At 36.2% G+C, this 22,900-nt stretch overlaps 1 protein-coding gene across 15 annotated transcripts in view; it reads left to right on the top strand.

The window, feature by feature from the left end:
• ZNF644 (zinc finger protein 644) overlaps positions 1 to 22,900 on the top strand; it is an 85,148-nt gene that overhangs the window by 45,255 nt on the left and 16,993 nt on the right. For 12 of the 15 annotated variants that reach the window (XM_048066970.2, XM_067001456.1, XM_067001454.1 and 9 more), the window contains 3 exons: positions 6,194 to 6,249; positions 20,073 to 20,145; positions 20,838 to 22,887. In XM_048066970.2, the coding sequence (XP_047922927.2) occupies positions 20,869 to 22,887 (2,019 nt within the window). In that variant the 5' untranslated portion in view covers positions 6,194 to 6,249; positions 20,073 to 20,145; positions 20,838 to 20,868. Of the gene's footprint in view, positions 1 to 6,193; positions 6,250 to 20,072; positions 20,146 to 20,748; positions 22,888 to 22,900 lie in introns of all 15 variants that reach the window. The other 3 variants (XM_067001463.1, XM_067001465.1, XM_067001464.1) reach the window with 2 other exon arrangements.

The raw sequence follows: 22,900 nt of genomic DNA, 5'->3' as shown, positions 1-22,900 counted from the left end.
TTGTTTTATCAAAATTCAATGGGCTTTGTAGAAGAGAGGATGACACTACAAACATGCAACAACAGTACAGTTTGCTACTCTGAAAAAGAACTTTGAAGTGGAACAAGGTATTTTATTAAAATGAGCAAGTGGAAGGTGCTGCCTCAGGTGTTGAAAAAATAAAGACTGCCTTTAGGAAAAAGTACTTTAGTGAAAAAGCTTTCTGTTTTGGATTTCTGAAAACTTACTTCAGCTGAGAAACTGAAGTATGCAAACCTGGACTAGAAATTCTGAAGGAACCATGACCAACTGAAGTACACAAGATCTCTTGTAACTGTGTCTGTTTTCTGGAGCACGTTCATGCAGTGCTCATGGTCAGAAGGTATGTTGCTGTATTTTGGTGTGCTGTATATAAAGCATATATGTGGTGATACAGTGAAGGAACACATTGTAATTCAGGCTGGAGGAGAGAGGAATTCCATAGCTAAAGGGCTGAGGCAGTTACTGCACAGGTAACGTATTGAAGAGATTTTGCTGATAGTCTAACGAAAAGAGGAGTGTTCAGTGTCAAGGATGATGCCAAGGTTATGTACTGTGTCAGTAGTTTGGAGTGAAATGGAGATGTGTTGTCACACTGCTTTAGACTTTTCTTGAGAGAATCCTATTTGAGAGAAGCGGTTATGGTTAAGGTATGTAACTGCAGGGAACCATGAGCTAGTTCATGTGGTCAAGATAAATAGGCTGAAGGATGACTGAAAACCTACAGGTGTTTATCATGCAAGTGCCATATTGACCAGTACTTTAAACTGGTAAAGAAATAATGTAGAAAGAAGGTGAATTATTTCTCTATAGCTTATTGCTTATGTTCTGTTAACTATCATTGTTAGTTATGGCATGAGGAATGCCGTTTGATTTAGTTGAATATTGATGGACTGTAAACATTGGATATCAACAATGTTTAGAATATTACAGCTTATCTTATTTGGTGGGTAAACTGCATTGATAAGTACCCTTCAGAGATGATATATTGATATTCTTTCTTAAGGTCTGGAAGTTCTAAATGTTTTCAGAACTCTATCTTTAAACTGATACTTGAATTTAGTGCTTTTATGATGCTTTCATTTGTATGTTGATTGTTATATATTTGCTTGCTGAATGATACATGCTCAAAGCAAACAGCTCTTAAATATTTCTGCTTTTTGTTCATATCCTCTTGTTTCTCTGTAGATGTCTTTCCATCTTGATTGTGTGCCTGTTGTGTACACATTTACATGCTTACTTCTATATCTGTTTAGAGATGGAGATGAAAAGCAACCTTTTTAACTAATGGATGTTCTATTAGTCCAAACCCCAGCCTACCTAGAATGTTTTTCCCTCCGAGGGCTTTTCCATTTTTTTCATCCAAGTAATAGACATTTTTTAAATAATAATTAAATTTGTCATTTGACTTGATTGATAAGTTGATTTAAAAAAAAAAGCTTGTGTTTTATCAAGTTATTCTCTGACTACTTTTTTTTCTCCACTGTGATAGTCCTATTGATGTTGCATTCATCTACTTGTAATCATCTTGTTTGGACTGAAACAGCTTCAGTCTGGAGATGATTGGTTGTGTTCATCTCCTATGCTGTCGTACATTTCCTTGAAGTGCTTCGCCATCCCATATGGGGTGTTGTCAAAAAGCAAAACTTCCTGTGAGTAGAAAAATTAAAGATTTCAGCAGTTCCATGTGAAAGCCCCACCACAGCTTTGGGAACTGTGCCTGTGCGTTTTACTGTGGTGAATAGATAACTGAAGAACTGTAGCTTCTTTGAACTATTTTTTTCATATATAACTCAAAATCTAGCAGGAGACTGAAAATGCAGGAGGCAGTCTTCTCAGTCCCTTGTTTTTTTGCTTTCTTTTAGTCACTGAACACTCTTTGAAGGCAGAAGCATCTCCAATAAAAGGACTTAAATTTTGTCTCCATGTAGGTTGTGAAGTGTTAAGTTTATGCTTAATTTTACCTCTGGATAATTATGGCTTCATTAGGGTACTTGCATGTAAATAACACTTTGCAGTAACTATTCCAAGAACCGTGATTGTTATTTTTCCTTTGCAAATTTGACTTTTTGGTAAAATAGGTTGTGACATTTATAATTCATTTGATTGGGGTAGTACAGGTTCAGATAACTTTTGCAAATTCTCAAAGGGAATTCATTTTGTGGCTTTAGAGAAGAATCTCATGTTCAAATTCAGGGTGTTTTTTTAGTATACGCTGAATGTTAGTTCTATATATTTGTCAGTACAGAATGTTAAGTTAGGTTTATACTTTTCAATAGAAATCAAAATGCATCAAAACCACTTCTACTAGCAGAGAGCTGAAGCTACATTTTGTACAGATGAGGCTATTGCTGACTACTTGTTGATAAAATGGAAGTCTGGGTTTGTATTCAGCTGTAGTAACTGATTTGAAAGAGGCTACTGTCAGCTAGGTTTTTCCTTTTTCAGTCCTCTTCTAAAATTATTTTATCCTTGGTAGTTGCGGGTGCGGTGTTAACTGGAGCGCCTTCTGGGCTTTTTGTAACTTCTGCTTTCTGCTAGCTGTTTTTTCTGCCTTGTTAGGTTTATTAGATTTCTGTAAGATTATAGAAGATTTCCAGAGCAGCATCAGCTATTAGAAGGAAATTTCGATCCCTTCTCCTGCCAAATCTCTCCACCACCTTTGAATTTAGCAGATCTTATTGCTGGGACATCAGTGTCCTAATAAAGGTAAATGTCCCTCTCAACCAACTAGTGAAGTCTTGTTAATCTCTGTAAGTACTTGAAGTTAAGACTACAGCTGCAAAGGTTGTGCTGTGTTTTTGCATTTTAATAGTTATATTGTTCTTCTATTGGTTTTGTGGTTTTTGCATCTTACACTAACAAAAGCAGTTCTTACAGTTTATTCTAGACTTTGTTCTTTTGTCTTCCTTCCTTCCCCTCTAACCAAAAGCAGCTATGGAGGCAAAAGCAAGCTTTATATTACATTATAACTCCTTACTTTTAAAAAACAGCAACAAAAAAAAAGAACACCTTATGTCCTTATGTTCCTGACTGCAACCTTTCCAGGAGAAGGTGGTGGTTAGAGATAGTTAAGGGTCTTTCCCTGGATAGATGTAGAAGTATCAGTTGTTACAGATCTGTTAGGAAAGAATTTTTCTATTAGAGATAAGGACTAAATGGTAGAAAAATGCATCAGAACTCGTAGCAGGATTACTGCAAATTTTATTTTTTCATTGTACACCTTTGCATTCTTATGTTTCTCAAACATAAGAATCTATACTAAGAATAATTCTTCTCCCCAGAGAGGGGCATGATTTAGGAGATACTTCATTATTGCAAGCAGGACCCTAATAACTTGAATAGGAGGTGAACAAAAGCAAATTTAGTCTTAAAAATAAAATGCGGTGGTAATGACCAAGGGGGTAGTTGAGCAAGTTTTGTGAAGTACCTCATGTCTGAACTCAGATTATTTGTCTTCATGTAAACCTTGTATTGTGAATGGCTGTGAGCTTGATACAAGGGTCATGGATGAAATGTTCTCTATTTGTATAGGTGGGAAAGTAGTTACCTTAACTGTTGTTAATGAACCTGAATTTGGAGGTAGCAACTATAACTGTTGTATACTTGGAAAAGCAGTATAATGGAAGCTTTTGGAGCTGATCTCCAGCTAGTCAGAAAGATTTCATTTTTTTAACTGGTGTGTTGTGATCATCAACAATTAATTTACAGCCTGCATATTTTTAGCTTACTCCTCAGATGCTTTTTGAGAATCTTTTTCTCTCTTTCTGTAGTGTGCACATGCTTGAGTTACTGTGCTTCTATCTTTGAGCAATATCTGTGTATGTGATTTAGTCATTGCATATAAACTGGAGAACTTGTGCCTGCTTTGGCCTTTTTCCAGTGTTGTATGCAAAGAAGTATCATTGATATGCTGCTTTTTTTTTTTCCACTGGGCAAGGCGAAATCCCTGCCCACAAACCAGCCTTACTTCATATTTATTGTTTGAGAAATGTTTGTACTTTTAGACACTTTGAGTCCGTCCATGTCCCTTTAATATCACTGGGGGTACCTGTAAGGTGTTGCCCATCTCTGCCTTTGCAGTTTTCTTCCTACTTGCTGTTCTCTGCTGGAGAATAGACTAGCTGCGTATCAGTGGTCAGAAGCATAACATTTTTTTAGCGGTCCTTTTACTACTGTGGGCCACTTTTCCCTTGTGTGAGGCCTCGAGGTGAGTGCACTGTAACTGCATTTCTTACCAGCTTCCCAGTCGCCTCTAATGCTTGCTTTATTACCTGGTGAGGGAGAGCTGCTTTCATTTCCACTTCCTTTCCTGATAATGAGAATTAAGACAGGAAAAATCAGAGGCAAAGCATTTGTGATTTTGAAATCTTCGCCTTTCCCTGAGGAGTCTTGGAGAACTACCTCTCTTGGATCTACTGGGAAAGAATTTCAGGTGCTTGGTTATTTCAAATGTCAACACCCTTGAAATGAGTAGTAGGTGTTAAGATTTGATTGTTTGTGCTGGAGTGAGAGGAATTCTCCTTGACAGCAGAAGGACTTTGAGGGGTGAGTGTTGGTTAAGTAGTGTAGGCTTGGCCACTTTCAACAGTGCGAGTCTTGATGCTGTCAGTAGTCTGGGCTAAGGTCGGTGTGTCTCACTGCGGGTTGTATTGCCTGCACTGAAATACTTGCATGCCCCTGCAAGTGGCGTCTCCCGTGGGGTGGATTTTTGAACACTGGAGGTTTTGAAATCGCAAAAGGGGGAGTTAAACTTCAAAGGGCCCTGCAGAATTGTAACTCAGGGCTGTGGTGGCCAGCCCTTTGGTCCTTCAGCAGTTTGCTTGTTGGTAGTCTCGTGGTGAAATTTGTCACCTTCCCTTCAGCTGGACAATATCCTAATTATGATGGTCCATCTTCTGTGTTCCCTTCTCTTTACTTCTGTGCCAGATGTAGATAACGGGTAACCCTGCTTTTTTTCTCTCTGAAGTGCTTTGTGAGCTCCCTGTGAACAAAGAGTACTACATTCGAGAATACCTGTATTTAAGCTTTATCTAAGGAGTAGATGCTTTCCAGATTATGTAGGCTAAGGCTTTTGGTTTCATGCAACAGTCTGAACTGCTAGGTCCAGAATAAGGTGTTCCATGAAAAAAGTGTTACAGTCTGCTGGATTACTGCAGTGGTCTCCTTCGGTTGTCTGGGCTCAGTCTTTCGATGCAAAGATTCGGTCTGCAGTTGAGTCAGGAACCGTGAAAACTATGTTGCCTTTGTAATTTAGACAGGTGGTTTTGAGACAGGCTGACTGGGGAACTCAGATTGAAAAAGCTGACAAACTTAGGAATCGGTAGTATGTGAGAATACGTATCTCCTTCGGAGTTAATTCTGGTGATAGATACATGAGTTTAGTCTAGATATGAATAACCTCTGCTGGAAAAGTGTGTGCTGGTTGTCTTCATAGGTAATAAACCAGTTCTGCAGAGATGCTGTACCCGAATCTGGTCGTGTGCAACTTCAGTGACTTTCAGAGTATCTTCCAAATGTCATGTAGCTTGATGCCTCCAACTAGAAAGTGAAAAGTTTCCTTGTGTAGTTATTTTGAAGATCCTGAAAAACTGAAAATAGACCGTTTAATCTGACATTAATCAGCCTTCATGAAGGCAAAGTAGGTTAAGATTTTTAAAGGGGCCAGCTAGAGTTAAAATGATAGTTAACTTTTTCCTAGGAAAAGCAAGGAGTTGATGAGGCCTGGTATTAAAACTGTCCAACACTTAATTTCAGATATGCTGATAGTTTTTGCTAAGAAGGTTAGAAAAATGCTTTCATTTGTAACCATTTCCTCTATGTGCTTCATTCCCCATTCAGTGAACATAAGATTGCTGAGTGTGAAGGCACTGGCAGAGGATGCAGGAGAACTTTTCTTGTCATGCAACTTTTTTCCCCCTTTTCTACCCACTTAGTTTAATAGCATAAGTATACTTGATATGGTTTCTTGGTAGATTAGTAACAACACTTGTTATTTGAAAATCATGCTTATTTGATAGAAAGACACTAGAATTTTGATATTCCAACCTGAGACAAAACTGGTAGAATTCATCTGTGAGTAGGAATTTCTTGTTTTGCTTTTCTTGGCTGGTGTGACAGAACACAAGCAGAAAACAATGACAGCTGTACAGTAAATTTTCATTTTACTTTGCAGGTTTGTTTTAATGTGGAAGTGGATCTCACAGCTTAATGCAAATAAAACAAACAAAGGTGAGTAGATTTTTTTTTTTCCCCTGGATTCCTTGGGTCTGTTAGACATACAGCTAAACACTCAGGACAAAAAGTCATTGAAAAAATGAATTGTATTGCAACTTGTATCTAGATTACTGTGATTTATGTATACAGTATTATGATACAAAAATAGGAACACCCTCTTCCCCAGTACTTAAAATTATTATGACAATTATGTTTTTTCCTGCAAACTACTATAGTCAAAAAGCTATCATGGCATTCTCTTAGTTGTTGAGAGCCAGAATTATGAGTACTTGAGATTAATTTTGTTTCCTGCATACTACCTACCTGGTTTCTAAGTACTGAAAATGTACATTGCATTGTCAAAACAGTGTGTTAAACTTGCACTTCTACTATTAATAAATAACCATGTGATAAATCTGACCAGCTACCAGAATAGCAAATTTTTATAATGATTTTTTTTTCCCTATCCTGTCCTTAGCTCTTTTGGGAGCTATTTGTAAGACAAAGCATATGAAGACTTACTGTAGAATCTGGGTTTCCATTTGCAGTTGCAAGCTGTCAGTTTAGGGAAAGAAAAAAATCTGTTACTTCAACACTTCTTGTCCACACCCCGCAATTACAATAATTATTTTGAGACAGAATTTAGCTAAACACAGATTTTGCTTCTCTTCACATTGTTTAGTGTTATGCTTCGGGAATACTTTGGACTATAAAATTAATCTTTCTCCATTAAGTTACATTAAACACTTCTAAGAGCAATTTGCTTTAAGCTGTTTTAGCCTGACTCTTTCATGAGTATCTTTAGGTAAGAATGCATAGTTCAGTAAATTCTCATTAATGTAGACATGGGTCTTGATGGAACTAGGTATGCAGGCTTCCTTAGCAAATAAGAGCTGGATTCTCAAGTTTTCTGCTCACTCTTTACTGGTATGTCATCTTAGAATTTAGCTGCTCATGGTGACTTTGTATTTTGAACAAGTGAGAGGGAAGCCCATCTGCTCAAGTGAGCTTGTACTTCATTTCTAATCTTAGACTTAATACTTAATATAGCTTTTAAAAATGTAGTACGTGCATTTTAAAATTGGCACGACCTGCTTTGTTAGTATTTTCTGCTCTGCTAGGACTTCTAGAGCTACTACTGTCAACTGTAAAATGTTGATTTTTAACAGAATACTCCGTGAGGAATCGAAAACAATTCTTTTTTTTTCTTTGTATAATGTGTAACTGATTCAGGACTTAAATTATGAATTGTCTTCTGAACTACAAAATAAGCTATACTGCTATAGTATGCATATACTTACGTGTAGAGGAATGTTTTATGCCTTTGACTGACATTGCAGCTTTATAGAATGTGCTGCTTTGAGAAAAGGAATAAATGTAACTCTGCAAAAGGAAGTAATTTTCTTTATCTGAGGTTGGGCTTAAAACAAAAGAATCCTAGCTAGGCAGATGATGTCATTTCACAGTAAGGTTTAAATTGGTCATTGTGCCTTCTGATGCTTTTAGTACTTAGCTTACATTGTCCCTTTAATTTATGTGGTATCTTGTTGTTGGTTTAAATACAGAAAGTTAGTTGAGAAGTCTGTAACATGTAAGTGACTGATTGTATTCTTTGAGTGTGAAATCAATCTTCTGAATGAAATTACAAAGACCTTTCATCTTAATTGTGGTTAGCTATGTAGAATAGAATTAAGCTGGTCTCTGAGGAGAAAGCCTGTATGTATTCTTGCATACACAGCAAGAGGACAGAAAAATGTGAAAGAATATATGCAAACAGTATGATGACAGTTAATCAATATTGTTATTGATTGGAGGAGATCTTGAGGTTCTGATGGAACTATGAAAATGACAATTGAATAGTCAATAAATCAATGAAAATAGTACCTATTATCAGGGAACAAACCAAAAAACAAATATCCATTTATATGAATTTGCAATGCTGTGCTATGGTACGAACAAACTGTATTGAAGCTTGGTGCTAGTTTAATCCTGTGACTGAAAAGCAACGTAGCAGAGCTGAAGAAGATTTGGAGAATGGCAGAAAGGACAACTCTGAAATATTTTAACGAAGCCTGTACTTACCAACTGTGTGTCTTCTGTCTCCACTCATTAGTGTAGTCACTGCAGTGTCTTGTAGACTTCTAAACAATGAACTTAACTCACGCAATTCAGTGCAGGCTTGGCCTTTCACATAAGCTTATGTCACTTAAAGCACTAGTTGAAAATGTGATTTAATGATTCACTCAAACATCTTGTATACTTTACAAGAAGGCATTTCCTAATGACTGAAAGTGTGCTTTCTATGCAAGTTTTCTTTATGTGAGTAACGAATTTAGAATTTTTTGCTTTAATTGCAATCACTTGTTTTCCTAATTGCAAATGTAGATACTAAGATAGTCTGACTTATGGAAATCAAAAAACCTATTGTCAGTTAAAAATACACAAGTGTAAGATACTATTTACAAACAGTGAATGTCCCTTATTGGGGTCACTGTGGCCTTTGTTCTTAGGTTTTCCAAGTTCCAGATTGCGTCTTTTGAGCTCCATAGGAGGACCTATCTTCTTTTAAATATGGGTGAAAGTTAAGAAAAAATAATCTGTCTCAGTGTGTTAACAGTATAATGGGTCACACTTTTATGTAACAGGAAAGTTTACAGCGGATAGATAATTGTGCTGAATTTTTCTATAATTGTTTGTGGAGTGAGGATAAGTTTTAACCAATTGAGACCTCAGGCAAAACCACACTTGTTCCCAGAAGCTGTCTTGAATGTATTTAATATTGCTTTACCTAAAAGCAGAAAACGTAATAAATGATTAATACTACCACAGGTGTTGAAGGATAGGTTACATCAGCTACATAGGTTACATAGTTTACGTCATAGGCACGGGATAAATTAGGGCATGCCTGATTTATTTTGCTTTGGTTCAGGCAGGAATCTTACACAATTTATGTTACTGTTCAGATTGTCTTGGTTACTATGAAGGCTTTTCTGCCATAAATTACTTACAGTAATAACTTAAAACAACAACAACAAAAACCAACAAAAATCCAAACATTTATTAGGGGACTGACTTTACATTTCTTATCAGTTGGAAGTATAATTTCAATGTTATACAGCTGCAGGTCTCCTAAAAACTCAATTTCATACATTTGCAAGTAAGGATGATAACAGTCTCCAAGTGGACAGAATATTTTCATCTTAATCTAAAAAAACACAAGAGAGTTTTTGGCCTTTGTTCACACTGTCGTTTACCATCTCGCTAGCTTCTTAACCTTTGATCACTGAAAGAATATAGAGGTTGATTAGAACCAGTTTGCCTGGTTATGGGTCACTAAATGTCATTCATTACACTGAAGTTCTAAAGCAAATGAGTAAAAGCAGAGTGTTTATTTGAGGAAGAAGTATTTTTGTAATTGGGAAAGATAGTATGCTTTAAGGGGTAAGTATGTCAGCAGAAGGTAAAATTCTAGAACTTGTGATGCTATTAAGATGTGTGCAGTAAAATGGTTTTCAGAGGAAAAAAAATAAGAAATTGCTAACTATGTCTCAAAACATGCTGGGAGAAAAATAATTACCACTTTTTTTCAGTGTAATGGGAAATAAAGTTAGAATTCTCCCCAAAGTTGAATGGTGTGTAATATTTTAAGATATATGTCAATAAAATTGAGCTAAACTGTTTTAATGTCTTTAAGAAAGTTGTACTGGAAATCTGTTATGTGGCATCATGTTGTTGTTGTGCAGTGTTCTCATCAATGATCTTTGGGTGTAACACCTCAGGAATAACTTGTGCAGATAACTAACAATATAAGCTTAATGAATTTGAGAAATATTCCTGTCAAAATGGTTAAATGAAATTAAAATAGTATGTCTGTGTTCTTTACATATTAACAAAGGGTAAAGCTTGTTCAAATAAAATGCTGGATGTTTCTATACTAAAAGTCAGGAGGGGGAGCCGCTTCAGTTACTGAATTTGACTTTCTCTGAAATTTGAGAGTACCCTGAAAATACGACTTCTGTGGCCATATAGTTGTAATCACTAGGGGTTTGCACAGAGTTATGGAAAACAGCTAATTATTAGAGTCATTTGGCTTATGTGTATTGGATTTGTAGTGGAAGAAAGCTCTTTCCCCATTGCTCACAAAAGGTGTCAGACTAAAAGGGCCTAATTGTAGGAAAAAACTTTGTTTTAAATTAAAAGTTGGTTTTCGATTTCACTATGAAAAATCTGCAGTTCTGCTTTGACTGATTAGTTTTAAGTCTTTTTCTTAGTACACCATCAGTCACTTATTTGGCACCAGGGAAAACATTTTTAGTTCTGTGAGCTCTGCATTTGGGGAATCATTAGATTTGCATATGAAATTTCACCACCACTTGGTGGCAGTACTTGGCTTAAGAATGACTTGTTTCTGAACAAATAAACTGGCTTTGAATCTGTAGAACTATGGTTTAAAGGAGAGTAGGTTTGTTTTGAGTTTTATAAAAGTTAGAGATGAGTTTTAGAAATGAAAATGCTTCTTGTTTAACCTAATGAAAGGATTTGTGTTTGTATGTCTTCATAGAAAATCTAGCTATAATGTCTAACATGTAATTTAAGGTAATTTCTTATGTCAGTAGTATTCTCAGAAGTTGTAATACTTAATGTTCCCTAGTTGAATTATTGTAGCATTTACTTCTAGCATTTTACTTTGAATAGTATACTTCAAGTACTTTTAGAGCATAAAATTGCTTCATTAGTAGTGTTCCTTATAATGTCGTTTGCAGATAAATATGGGAGTGACAAAATTCTCTGCATTTTCACTTTTTATTGATGCAAGTTTTAGGAAAGGATTCTCCATTAGATTTTTCTGTCAACAAAGCTAGTAAAAGTTTGTGCCCTTACTCTTAGTTGTTGCCTGTCAGTTGTGCCGATTCAGCAGTGTATATGCCAGCCTTTTACGCTAGGTAATGAAATTGTTGATAAACTGGAAGAAGAAATGTGGAGGAGTAGAGGAAGGCAGGAGTCACTTAAATTGGCTTTGCTGCTAAGAAAAGCATAATTCGAACATATAGCAAAGTAATTTGACAGTATATGGCTACATGTTGAGACGACTTTCTCTTCTTTGCAAGCCAAAATCTTCTGCAATGACAGCAGGTCTTTCATATTCTTTTTTTATTTATTTTTTTCCTCTGAGTACTGTAGTGGTGGTACTAGAGCCCGTAAGAAAGCATGTACTTTCCTAAACATGTTGTCTTTGTGAAATTTCTCACTCACTGTGACTGCAGTTACAAAAGTGCATTACTGATGGGAATGGGCTGGATGATGAGGAAGTACTTTTCTTGTATTGCCTGAAAAGCTGACACTGAGAATCTAGCATCCTTAGGCCTCTCTGAGGTGTGACACATCAAAAAGGCATCAAAGCAAATTGTGGCCTATAAGAGGGGATTCATCCTATGGAAAAAGTAATTGTAACAGTTGTGGAAAGTCCTGAATAGTAGAAATATTAATAGAAAATGAGGAGGAACTTAGAAAATGCAGGTTTATAAATTTCAGAATAATAATATTGCTTTATTTAGTGAAAGAGAACTCTGGAAAACAGGAACACTGGAGGAGAGGGACATCAAATTAGGGTTTTGCTGTGAATCTGTTCTGCCTAGCTTGGGATAGAGAAAATGCACTTTTCCTATATACCTGATTTTTTGTTGTTCTTTTCTTAAACTGTCAAAATGGTAAATCTAAAGTTAGTGTTTGGAAACTTCTTTTAATTAAAATACTCATGCTTATATTTCTGATATTTTGCAATAGAAGATAAAAGTAAATAGTCTGAATGTATGTAGCACTCTTAACGGGGAGTAAGGTAAGTGAGAATTGGGATACTGTGCGGAAAAAGTGTACTCAAACAGAATCACAGAATAGTTGAGGTTGGAAGGGACCTCTAGAGGTCTTGTCCAACCTTCCTTCTTAAGCAGGGTCACCTAGAGCAGCTTGCCTAGGACCACATCTGGAAGGCTTCTGAATATCTCCAAGGATGGAGACTCCATAAGCTTTCTGGGCAACCTCTGCCAGTCACACTTGCAGTTTAAAAAAAAAAAATTATTTTCAGGTGGAAACTCGTGTGTCAGTTTGTGCCTGTTTGCCTCTTTTTCTGTCACTGGACACCACTGAAGAGAGTCCAGTTCTGTCTCCCTTCAGATGTTTGCACACGTGGATGAGATCCCACACTGTCTTCTCTTTTCTAGGCTAAACACTCTGTAAGCCTTTCCTCATACGAGATGCCCCAATCTCTTAATCAAATTAGTGGCCCTTCAGGGGACTCTCTCCGGTAGCTCCATGTCTCTCTTGTACTGGGGAGCCCAGAACTGGATGTAGGACTCCAAGCGTGGCTTCACCAGTGCAGAGTAAAGGGAAAGGATCACCTCCCTTAGCATACTGGCAGCAGTCCTCCGAATGCAGTGCCATTGGCTACCTTTGCCACAAGGGCACAGGTACTTCTCTGCAAAGCTGCTTTCCAGCATGTGCTAGTGCACAGTGTGATACATGGTGCAGAACTTCACACTTTGCTTTATTGAGGTTCATGAGGTTTCTGTCAGCCCATTCTCCAGCCTGTTGAGGTCCCTCTGAATGGCAGCACAGCCCTCTGGTGCTTCTCCCAGTTATGTATCGTTAGCAACCTTGCTTGAGGGTGCGTTCTGCCCCATCACTTAAAAAGATGTCAAACAGGGTTGGGCCCTGTATTGACACTAGTTACTAGCCACCAACTAGACTTTGTACCACTAATCACAAACCTAAAATTTTTGGCAGCCTGATTTAAAAAAAAAAAAAAAAAAGCCAAGCATGACTTTTTCTTAATTATAGTCTATAAGTAGTAAACCTTCTGTTTTGTAATGCTAGTAGCTGTAGTAGCTAATAAATTATTTGTTTTATTGTGTCTAGATAAAAGCAATTGTTGGTACTGTACTTTAGGCCTAAGAATACATTTGACTGAATAACACAGGTAATGGAGGTGAATGTGATGAAAAGTGTGTTCTCTTAAACCTTTAGTTTCTTTAGAGAGTAAAAAGGTGTGAGCATGTGAGATTGGTGTGAAGGAAAAAGACACTATCTCTGTGTGAAAAAGTATGTAGGGGAGCAGTTTTCAGGAGAAACGGTGTGTATTATCACAGAGCATTAAGACTGTATTTTTCAAACTTCTCTGTGTGTTACTGGAATAGTGTTAGTCATGTCTTTGTGCATCTTGGAAAACTCAGTAATTGGATTGCAGTTCTCATCTTTAGTAGAAACTACTGGCAGTGCCACTTCAGCCTTGCTAGTGCTACTGAAAACAGGAGCTGGATAAAACTGCAGGAATGTGACGGCTTAAGTAGCTGGTCATCCTTTATGGACGGGGCTGTCAAATGCTGTGGGGAGTTACGGAAGCCTTTGGAGTTTCTACTCAAGAAGTAACTTCTTAAGTTACCAGATTCAAAGTCTTGGTTTTGTAATGGCTAGGCATTTCTTTAGAAATACCTAATTCACTTTGAAAAGTCTTTGCCGATCACGTCATCTTAAACTGCTGCATTAGCACTGACAACTAGAAGAATATTTTTGAAAGTCATACATCTGATTCTTTTGACACTTGTATCATATTGCTTTTTATTTTATTGATTTCAGTATTGGATTTTAGCATTTGTCAACTCATTGTGACAAATTGGTTTATTTTCCCAAGCAAATCAATATTCAAGAAATAAGAATGAGAATGGTTGGTGGCAGTAATGATATTCTCTTCTATGTTTTTTGAAGTGTAAGATAGTCATGCTTCAGTTGTAAACTGTTGCCTTGCAGACATGAGATGTTAAAATATTACTCTTACACATTCTAGACCAGAAATCAAGTTTCTAAAAGCCTGACATTTTTAAAGAAACATTTTTTCTATTTTATACACAGCTTTTGAAGAAGTTGTTTCACTAGTAACAAAGTTTCGTGTAAATGAGTGTTACGAAAATTAGTTTTTTTGATGTTCCTGAGTATAATGAATAGACAGTTGGTTTTTTTGTAGGTTGATGGTTTAGTGGAATACCAGCCTATTTTTCCTTGAAGATCTGAACTTGATAGTTTCTCATCATGAAGAAACTTCTTTTGCCTTGGTTGCATTTTAGTTCCTAAAAATTTTGTAGACTTTAATGTCTTTGTGTTGGCTGTTTAGAAGATTCTGAATCCTAAAAACTAGTAAATAAATTACTCCTAAGAAACTAATTATTTCTTTCTGATTATTCTGTATCATAAACGTTTTGGATTTTTTGCAATACAGGTAAAATCTTATTTCATTTTTTCCACCTGATACCTTGAAGCAGTATTTTTGTTTGACATTAATGTCAGACTTTGCACTGAGGTTGGTTGCGTGTGTTTTAGAGTAGAAATAGCTTAGAAATCTAAGGTAATGTGTGATCAGATGAGAAGTAAATCAGATAGTTGAATTGGTTTCAAACTGAGTCAGTATTAACGAAAAATACAGAAGAGTATGTTTGAGATCAGTTTAATCTCTACATTCTGGTAGTCAACAAGAGAGGTAAATGGTAGTTGTACTGTTAAGACTTGCAGTGCTACTGTAGGAATTAGAATTAACATTTCTGTCTCAAATCTGAGACTTCCACACACAGTAGCAGTTTTGAGTTTGACTCACAGGCTATGCAGGAAACCTTTTGTTTGTGGTAAGGCTGTCTAGCTATTAAAAGCTGGTGGGGAATTTTCCATTCTTGAGCAATGACAGTTATATCTTTTTTCAATTCTGTTGATCTTTTGCAAGCTCCTGGAGAGAACTTTGTGTGATTTACTCCTGTATTAATGTAAATTTCTTTTTGGTCAACTTTTTCTACAGCAATATGACATCTTGGTGAATTTCATTTTGAATTTTACATTTTGGTTTACATAATTTCTTGTTCCTACCTTTTTTAAGGAATTGGGAGCAATTTGTGCAGTTTAAAAAGAAATATTAAAATGCATAGCAGGTTGTAGTATTGTCGTTACTGTGGATGGTGGTAACTTTTGTATTCTTAGTTTTGCGTTGGTGTATTTTCTTGCTGCTTTGAAAACTACCCAATATGGGAGTCTCATTAGCTATGGGAACTTTATGATGTTTATGTTTTCATGTAAACATTGGAATTGGAAAAATTTAGTTTTCAGTGGAACTGCTCAGACTAGTTATAGTAATAATCATATGCTTGCATGTAGAGTAGGTGTGGGAGGGCAGCATTTATAAGTGCTGTGCATACTAAACTAGCCCTCAGTTCACTGCAGAAGTTAAGTTCCATAAATGTTCAGATGAATTTGTAGGTTTCAAAGTTAAGTAAGGAAATCTAAGAACACTCCACCTGTGCTGTGGAGAATGGAATGTATTTTCAACAACTTAATTTGCAAACATGCTGGAGGAAGGCAAGGTGAGTCACTGACTTGACCTTTGGTTGTCAGGCTTTATAGTTCTATTTCCATTTGAGGGGTGGATCAAGATAGCTTTTAAATAAAGAGGATAACTAGTAATAGGTATTTTTCTAATTATTAAAATACCCTAATCATATTAGCTTTGGATATTGATCTTGTTAGATAACACCCAAAACTCAGTAGGTATGAAGAGTGTGAATTGTTGTATGGAAGAGGCAAAAATATTGTCCAGATATTCTCTAAATAAGGTCATAGAATGGCTTGGGTTGGAATGAAACTTAAAAGACCACCCAGTTCCAATCCCTGCCTTGGGCAGGGACACCTGCCACCAGACCAGGTTGCCCAGGGCCTCATCCAGCCTGGACTTGAACACCTCCAGGGATGGGACATCCACAGCTTCTCTGGGCAACCTGTTCCAGTGCCTCACCACCCTCTGAGTGAAGAATTTCCTCCTAACCTTTCATCTAAATTTCCCCTCTTTTAGTTTAAAGCCATTCTCCCTTGTCTTGTCACTATCTACTCACGTAAAAAGATGCTCTCCAAAAAGATGACTTTTCCCTGAAGGTGCAGCTAGTTTATGCTAATACACTTAATTATTTGGGAGGCAAGTGTTTTGGATTTCTCACCCCCCCCCCCTCCTTCAGTTGACCTGGGTAAAACTTACTCTGCATAATCCTTCATTTTCCAAAGGTTCTTAAACATTTCACTTTTGATAGAATGTTTGACATGGATCATAACTACATTAATATAGGAATAGACTGCAAATGAGGCAAAATGGAAGGAGCTTCTGCTTTAGTCTGGTGCCATAACATACTTAAGCTCTCAGATCTGCCGCTTGTTGCTCAAAAATCTGTGACTGGTTCCATCATTTTTTGTATCTTCTATCTTTTGAAAAAGCTTTATTACAGGAATGCTTGTGGATAAAGAGATGGGGTTTGTTAGTTTTCTCTTTACATAGCAAAGTCTTGAAGAAATAACAAATTAAATGGAATCAGTGGAAGCATGAAACACCTTTTCTGTCTCTTTAATATTTGAATAATCTTGAGTGCCCTGGTTATTCACATATCTGCTTAAAGAACTTCATTTACGACAAATTACTTGGCACAGGACAAATAGAGCTTTTTGCCTTCATTACGATGCTGTTGAAATAATTTGTTTCTTTAGTTAATTTAGGCTGAGTAAATTCAGTCCATTCAGGAGATGGCTTTTAAGTTTTTGTGCCACTTAATAGTCACTGTGACTATGAAATTTGGTATCAAAATGCATAAAAACACTTCATGCTTTTCACAAACTCAATCAATTTTTTCCATCTGAATTTTTCACCTCCCATGTGCTCTTGAATCTATTGTAAATCTGTGTAAGATAAGGTGTTTTTTTGTAACAGAAATTGACAAACATCTAGCTATAACTGCTAGTAGGCAACAGCATAACGCACTTAGTGTTGGAGCATAAGCTTTAATGAACTAGTATTGCATGAAGGCATGAAATTTGGTGTGTGACACTACTACATAGCAAAGGTTGTCATTATGAAACAGGAACCTGGAAATGTCATAAACCTACTTTTAATAAATACAATTAATAATGTACATAGAACAGTGGAATTAAGTACGTTCCTATCAAAAAGAATTCTTAATGAACAGAAAGTGGACAGCATCGATCTGATGACAGGAAGGTTGCATCTAATCTGAATTACTGAGTGACCTGGGAAGCTTGCTGAGAGGGATTACCGAATAATTATGTTAATATGCAATTATCACCTCATTTTTTCTGTAGTAACCTCAAGATGTAGTGTAGTAAGGGTGTTATAGCAAGTGCTGATAGTTTGCAAAAATACTGATGTTCAAGATTTTTGAGACAATAAGATTAGCTTAAGGCATTTAAATGATGATCTGTCAGCTTGAAGACAGATCTGACCTTACACTTTTTTAACGCTTAGAGTATCTGGCCACAGGCAGTCATATCTGCAAAACTCATTATGATTTGAAACTGATATTTTATGAAGAAAAACAATATTTAAAAATTTAATATGTAAATTTAAAAGTAGTTAATTAAGTCAGGGTGGAAGTTGGCTAAATAATTGGTTGGGTTTTACTCTTGAATATGAAATAATTCCACTATAATAAACAATGTATCGTGTAAATTAAAAATAACTGTTTACTGTGTGACAGTGATTACAGGTTTAGCTAAAATAATTGAATAGAATTTGGCCTTTTAGATAAAGTGTTTCAATAGTATGAGCCTGGAATTGTGTATGCTTGTGTAGGCTTTTTGAGCATTGCTCTTCTGCACTTATGTCCAATGTATATTGCACTATGTGCTTAAATAAAAAAAATAACTCAACTGTATGGTGTTTGCCGTGGTATAACAAACACTATTTGCGATATTAAATTTCAAGTTTAAACTTGAAGTTTATTTTTTCAACTACACTAAGGATTTACTTACCATGCATTTCGAGAGGATTAATATTGTGTGCATCTGTGGTGTGGTATAGAAAACAATACTTACAAAACAGCGATGGAAATATGCAAAGAATATTGTATAGCCTTGATTAAATGTTAGTTGCTACAGTCTTTGATTTTCTTCCTTTTTTTTCCTCCCAACATGTTCAGGTTTAGGTAGTGTTTCAGTTTGGGTGGTAGGCTTCCTGAATGTGGTACAAGTTAATGATTTCCTCAAAAATAATGGTATTGTGTGGAATCATTGCTACTGAGTAATTTTCTACACATGTATTGCATGTGACTCACTGTTATCACAATGCTCTAAATTACTGTTACTTGCGAATATATTTTATATGTTTTCTTTAGTACCATGCTGTTATAACTTCTTCATGTTGTCCTGTGCATATAATAGTGAATTGTACCACCCTGATAGCTGGGGGGAAAAAAAAAAAAGATAATTAGCAGAAAATGATTAAAATGTAACAGTGATATTATCAATATGATAAGCATTTCAGGCTTAATTCAAAGCCTGAAATCTGTAGGGACAGCTGTATTACCATAGAAATCTTCTAATCAGATCCATATGGAATAGTTCACAATCTCCATAAACACACAATACGGAAACGAATCTCTTATATGATTGCACTATGTAATGTTTCTTGTTCATGATAGTTTTGAAGGGACTCTCAAGTTCGAGGTGGTTGTGTGGTGCCCTATCCACCTTGTTTTAGCTCAAGCTTTAACACTAATATTTAAAGTCAACATATGTTTTTTGTATGTGGAGCAACATGGTTTTGTCTTCATCACATAAACCTGTGAAAAGTTTTCAGGAGCCATTCTGATAATGAGGGTTGCAATCTCCAAGCAGGCACGATGTTCTCAGTTTGCCTCCCTGCTGTTCAGGGGGTACCAATGAGGTTGCTTTAAATGGGAAGCGTCTGTTCTTCCTCTGAACCCCTAACACCAGAACAGATGGGTGGAACTTGGAACATGGAGGGTTTTACCTCAGAGGTGGTAACAGTGAAGCCACTCATTAACACTGAATTTACCACTTCGTTAGCGACATTGCTTCCTGTTGAGAAAAGCTAATATAGGCTCTCAAATTGACAGCATACATTTGTCTACTACTGCAGTAGCAAAATGGGGAAAATGCACCATCTTGCAGGCAAAACTGACTTACAATATTTCTTCTGAACTTTTTGTGAACATTTTTATACTCCATTGCAAATATAATATGATGCTTACACTATTCAGTGATAAAATCATTGGAGTAATTGTGCATCCTTGGAGCTTTCCCTCCTTTAAATTTCGCTTTACCGATTTTTAGTGCAGGTTTGCACTGCCCATTTCTAACTTGTGATGTAAAGACACATGCTGGGTGGTGCGTTATCACCATTTTAGGGTGAAAGCTTTGAATATGATCTTATTAGAGGTCTTTATTGTGGTAGAAACTGGCCCACCTGAAAACAGCAAAGAAATTCAGAAGTCTAAGAAATAGGAAGATAAATATGTGGCCTTTCTAGTAGAACATTTGCGTAAGGGCATGTTATAACTAATATAATAATATAGTGTTGTTTCTTATATATTAAATGTTTATTACGCAGCTGACATAGAATAAAACCATATTTCTAAATTGGGTAATTCAGTAGTTGGGTAGCAAAGAAAACAATGTTTTAACTTCTTGCAGTAAGTTTTTTCCATTATATTTGTACTCCAAATATGGTTTATTTTTTCTTCTAAATGGTTAAAAAAAGTCATGGCATATTAAGGTTTGTTTCTTACAAACTTTTAGGAGATGAAATTATTTTATTTTTGTCTTTTTGCTGATTTGAAACAAAACAAGCACAGTAGCAGACAGTTTCCATTAAGTGATGGCTAGCTTTGAATTGTATGGATAACTGTCATGATGTTGAATTGAAAAATTAATAGTAATTCTAAACTCATTTTAATGTGTGATGTAAAAAGATGAAAATGGTGTCCTTTAAGCAGCTTGTTTTCTCTCCTTAGGAAAAAAGGATGTCAAGCGTGGTCTTCCTTGATTTCAGTGAAGGACCATTGCAAGGAGCCATGGATATTTGTTGTGAGTTATAACATTTTAATTCAAAGAGTCTAGATAATGACTCCTTTTAGCACAACTCTAATTTGAAACTCTAATTTGATTAACTCTAGTTTGATTCTTTGCCGTTTCCATTAGTAATCATATGTTCAAAATTGGGCTAGTTATGTGTTTTCTCAATTAATACCAAAGTAAACACTCTACAAACTTGTGTGCATCATTATGTCAGTTGTATACAAGCACATTGAAAAAAGTGATACCTTGAGTTATGTAAAGATTAGTTTATTTCCTAGGTGCTAAATGGAAGTATAGTTTAAAAAAAAGTCACTAAAATGATTAGCAGACATCTGGATAGCTTTTACTGCTAACTTGTTTTGCCTCTAGAAAGCAACTAAAGATAAACTCTGGGTTCATGTTACTGTGCATGTAGAATGTATTTGCGCAGCTTTTGTTAATCGTATTTTTTTCCATCTTGCTTGTAGATGTTTGGTATTTTTGTAGGTAATGTGCCATAGCAAAAAATGTAGTTTTTGATTGCTTCATTTATTAATTTTAAACATGTCTTGAATGTCTTAAACTTGTTAAAAATGCATATTCTTATTCAAAACTTATTTTTTCTGATTGCAGTGTGAAGAAGGCTGTTCCTGGAAAAAGTTGTACATTAAAATTGACACTTTATCTCTGTGATTGCCTGATTCTTTTCTTGTTTTTTTTAGTCTAAATGTGCTTAATGGACAGACCAGCAACATGGATGACTTAGAGATAAATACTGAAGTCACTGGTGCTAAAGAAGAAGAAGAAGAAATTCTGTGTGATGATAATTTCATATCTGAGGAAGAAGGTGGCATTCCTAAATCACAAGAGAGCGACACGTCATTTCAGAAGAACAATACACTGACTCTGCCTGAGGAGCTATCAAGGGACAGATCTGAAAAAGCCTTAAGTGGAGGCCAGACTTCTCTATTTATACACACTGGTGCTCCTACTGTTTCTAGTGAAAACTTTATCTTGTCTAGAGGAACTGCTGTTAATGGACCAGTTTCACACTCCACCTCAACTAAGACTTCCATTATGAATAAAGGCAGTGTTTCATTAACCACTGGACAGCCCGTAGGTCATCATACAGATTCCTGCTCAACTTTGACAGTGGTTCAAGACCTTCAGCTGCCTGCAAAGAGTACAACACAAAAATCAAATCAGCACCAAGTTTTATTTTTGTTACCTGATGTAGCACATGCTAAGAACATGACTCATTCCATTAAAAATCTACCTACCTCTGCTTCAATTGGTTGTGATTCACAGAAATCAGTAGGTAATAGTGTAGATAGCACTTTAGTAGGCCAAGTAGAAGTTTGTGAGGGTGATAAAAATTTATTGGTAAAAGATGATTGTGTTGATACATTAACAGGCATTTCCTCAGGTACAGGTGGTTTCAGATCGGGATGTGATCCCACCTGGGATCCACAAAAAGAGTTTATACAGTTTCTTATGACAAATGAAGAAACAATAGAGAAGTCTCCAATTCACTGTAAAGTAGGTTTAGAAAAAAAGAGAAAAAGAAAAATGGATGTTAGTAAAATAACACGCTATACTGAAGACTGTTTTGGTGATGCCAGTTATATTCCTAGTAAATCAAAACTGCTAAGTGTTGACTTCTTAGAACAGAACGAAGAGCTACAAATGGTAGAACCACAAAAATATTCATTGAGTAAAGTAAAGCCTGAATGCACAGATGAAGAGCTGGAAGCTGTTGATGCTATCCAACAACTCATTTATAGTCCCACTGGTAGCTGTGCAGAAGATGCTTCTCCTGTTCACACTAGCACTTTTCTTTCCAATACTTTAAAAAATAAATGTGAACAGAATGATTCTGAATCACCATCTACTTTCAGTACTGATGAACCATCATTTTATCCCTGTACAAAGTGCAATGTGAATTTTAGGGAGAAGAAACATCTGCATAGGCATATGATGTACCATTTAGATGGGAACAGCCATTTCCGACATCTCAATGTCCCAAGGCCCTATGCATGTAGGGAATGTGGAAGGACATTTCGAGATCGTAATTCACTTCTTAAACATATGATAATTCACCAGGAAAGAAGGCAGAAACTGATGGAAGAAATCCGTGAGCTTAAAGAACTTCAGGATGAGGGTAGGAGTGCACGGTTACAGTGTCCCCAATGTGTATTTGGTACTAATTGTCCCAAAACGTTTGTGCAGCATGCAAAGACCCATGAAAAAGATAAAAGATATTATTGCTGTGAAGAATGCAATTTCATGGCTGTGACAGAAAATGAACTTGAATGCCATCGAGGGATTGCTCATGGAGCAGTAGTCAAATGTTCCATTATTGGTAGTGACATGTCCCAGAGGAAATCACAGAAAAAGGCATCCATGAAAGATCCATATTTAGGATCCTCAAAAAAGTCATCAACGTACATGTGTAAGATGTGTCCATTTACAACTTCAGCTAGAAGCATTTTAAAAAAACACATGGAATACCTGCATCCAACATCTTGCATCGATCCCTTTGGTAGCCATCTTAGACTAGAAAAGAGGAAAGGCAGCATTATAGAAGAATCTTTAGATTTTGGTAGCAGGACAAAACAGTTGATGAAACAATCTACGTTTCCAAAAAACTCAGTTTTAAAACAGGATGTAAAAAGATCTTTTGGCTCTACTTCACAGTCCAGTAACTTCACCAAACTTCACAAGAGACCCTACAGGATACAGAAGGCCCGGAAAAGTGTTTCACAGTCATCTGTAAGTGTGTGCA

This window comes from Anser cygnoides, chromosome 8, assembly GCF_040182565.1.
Source record: "Anser cygnoides isolate HZ-2024a breed goose chromosome 8, Taihu_goose_T2T_genome, whole genome shotgun sequence".
Taxonomy (NCBI): Eukaryota; Metazoa; Chordata; class Aves; order Anseriformes; family Anatidae; genus Anser; species Anser cygnoides.
The sequence above is the reverse complement of the archived record's forward strand: the minus strand, read 5'-3'. Positions and strand labels throughout refer to the sequence as shown.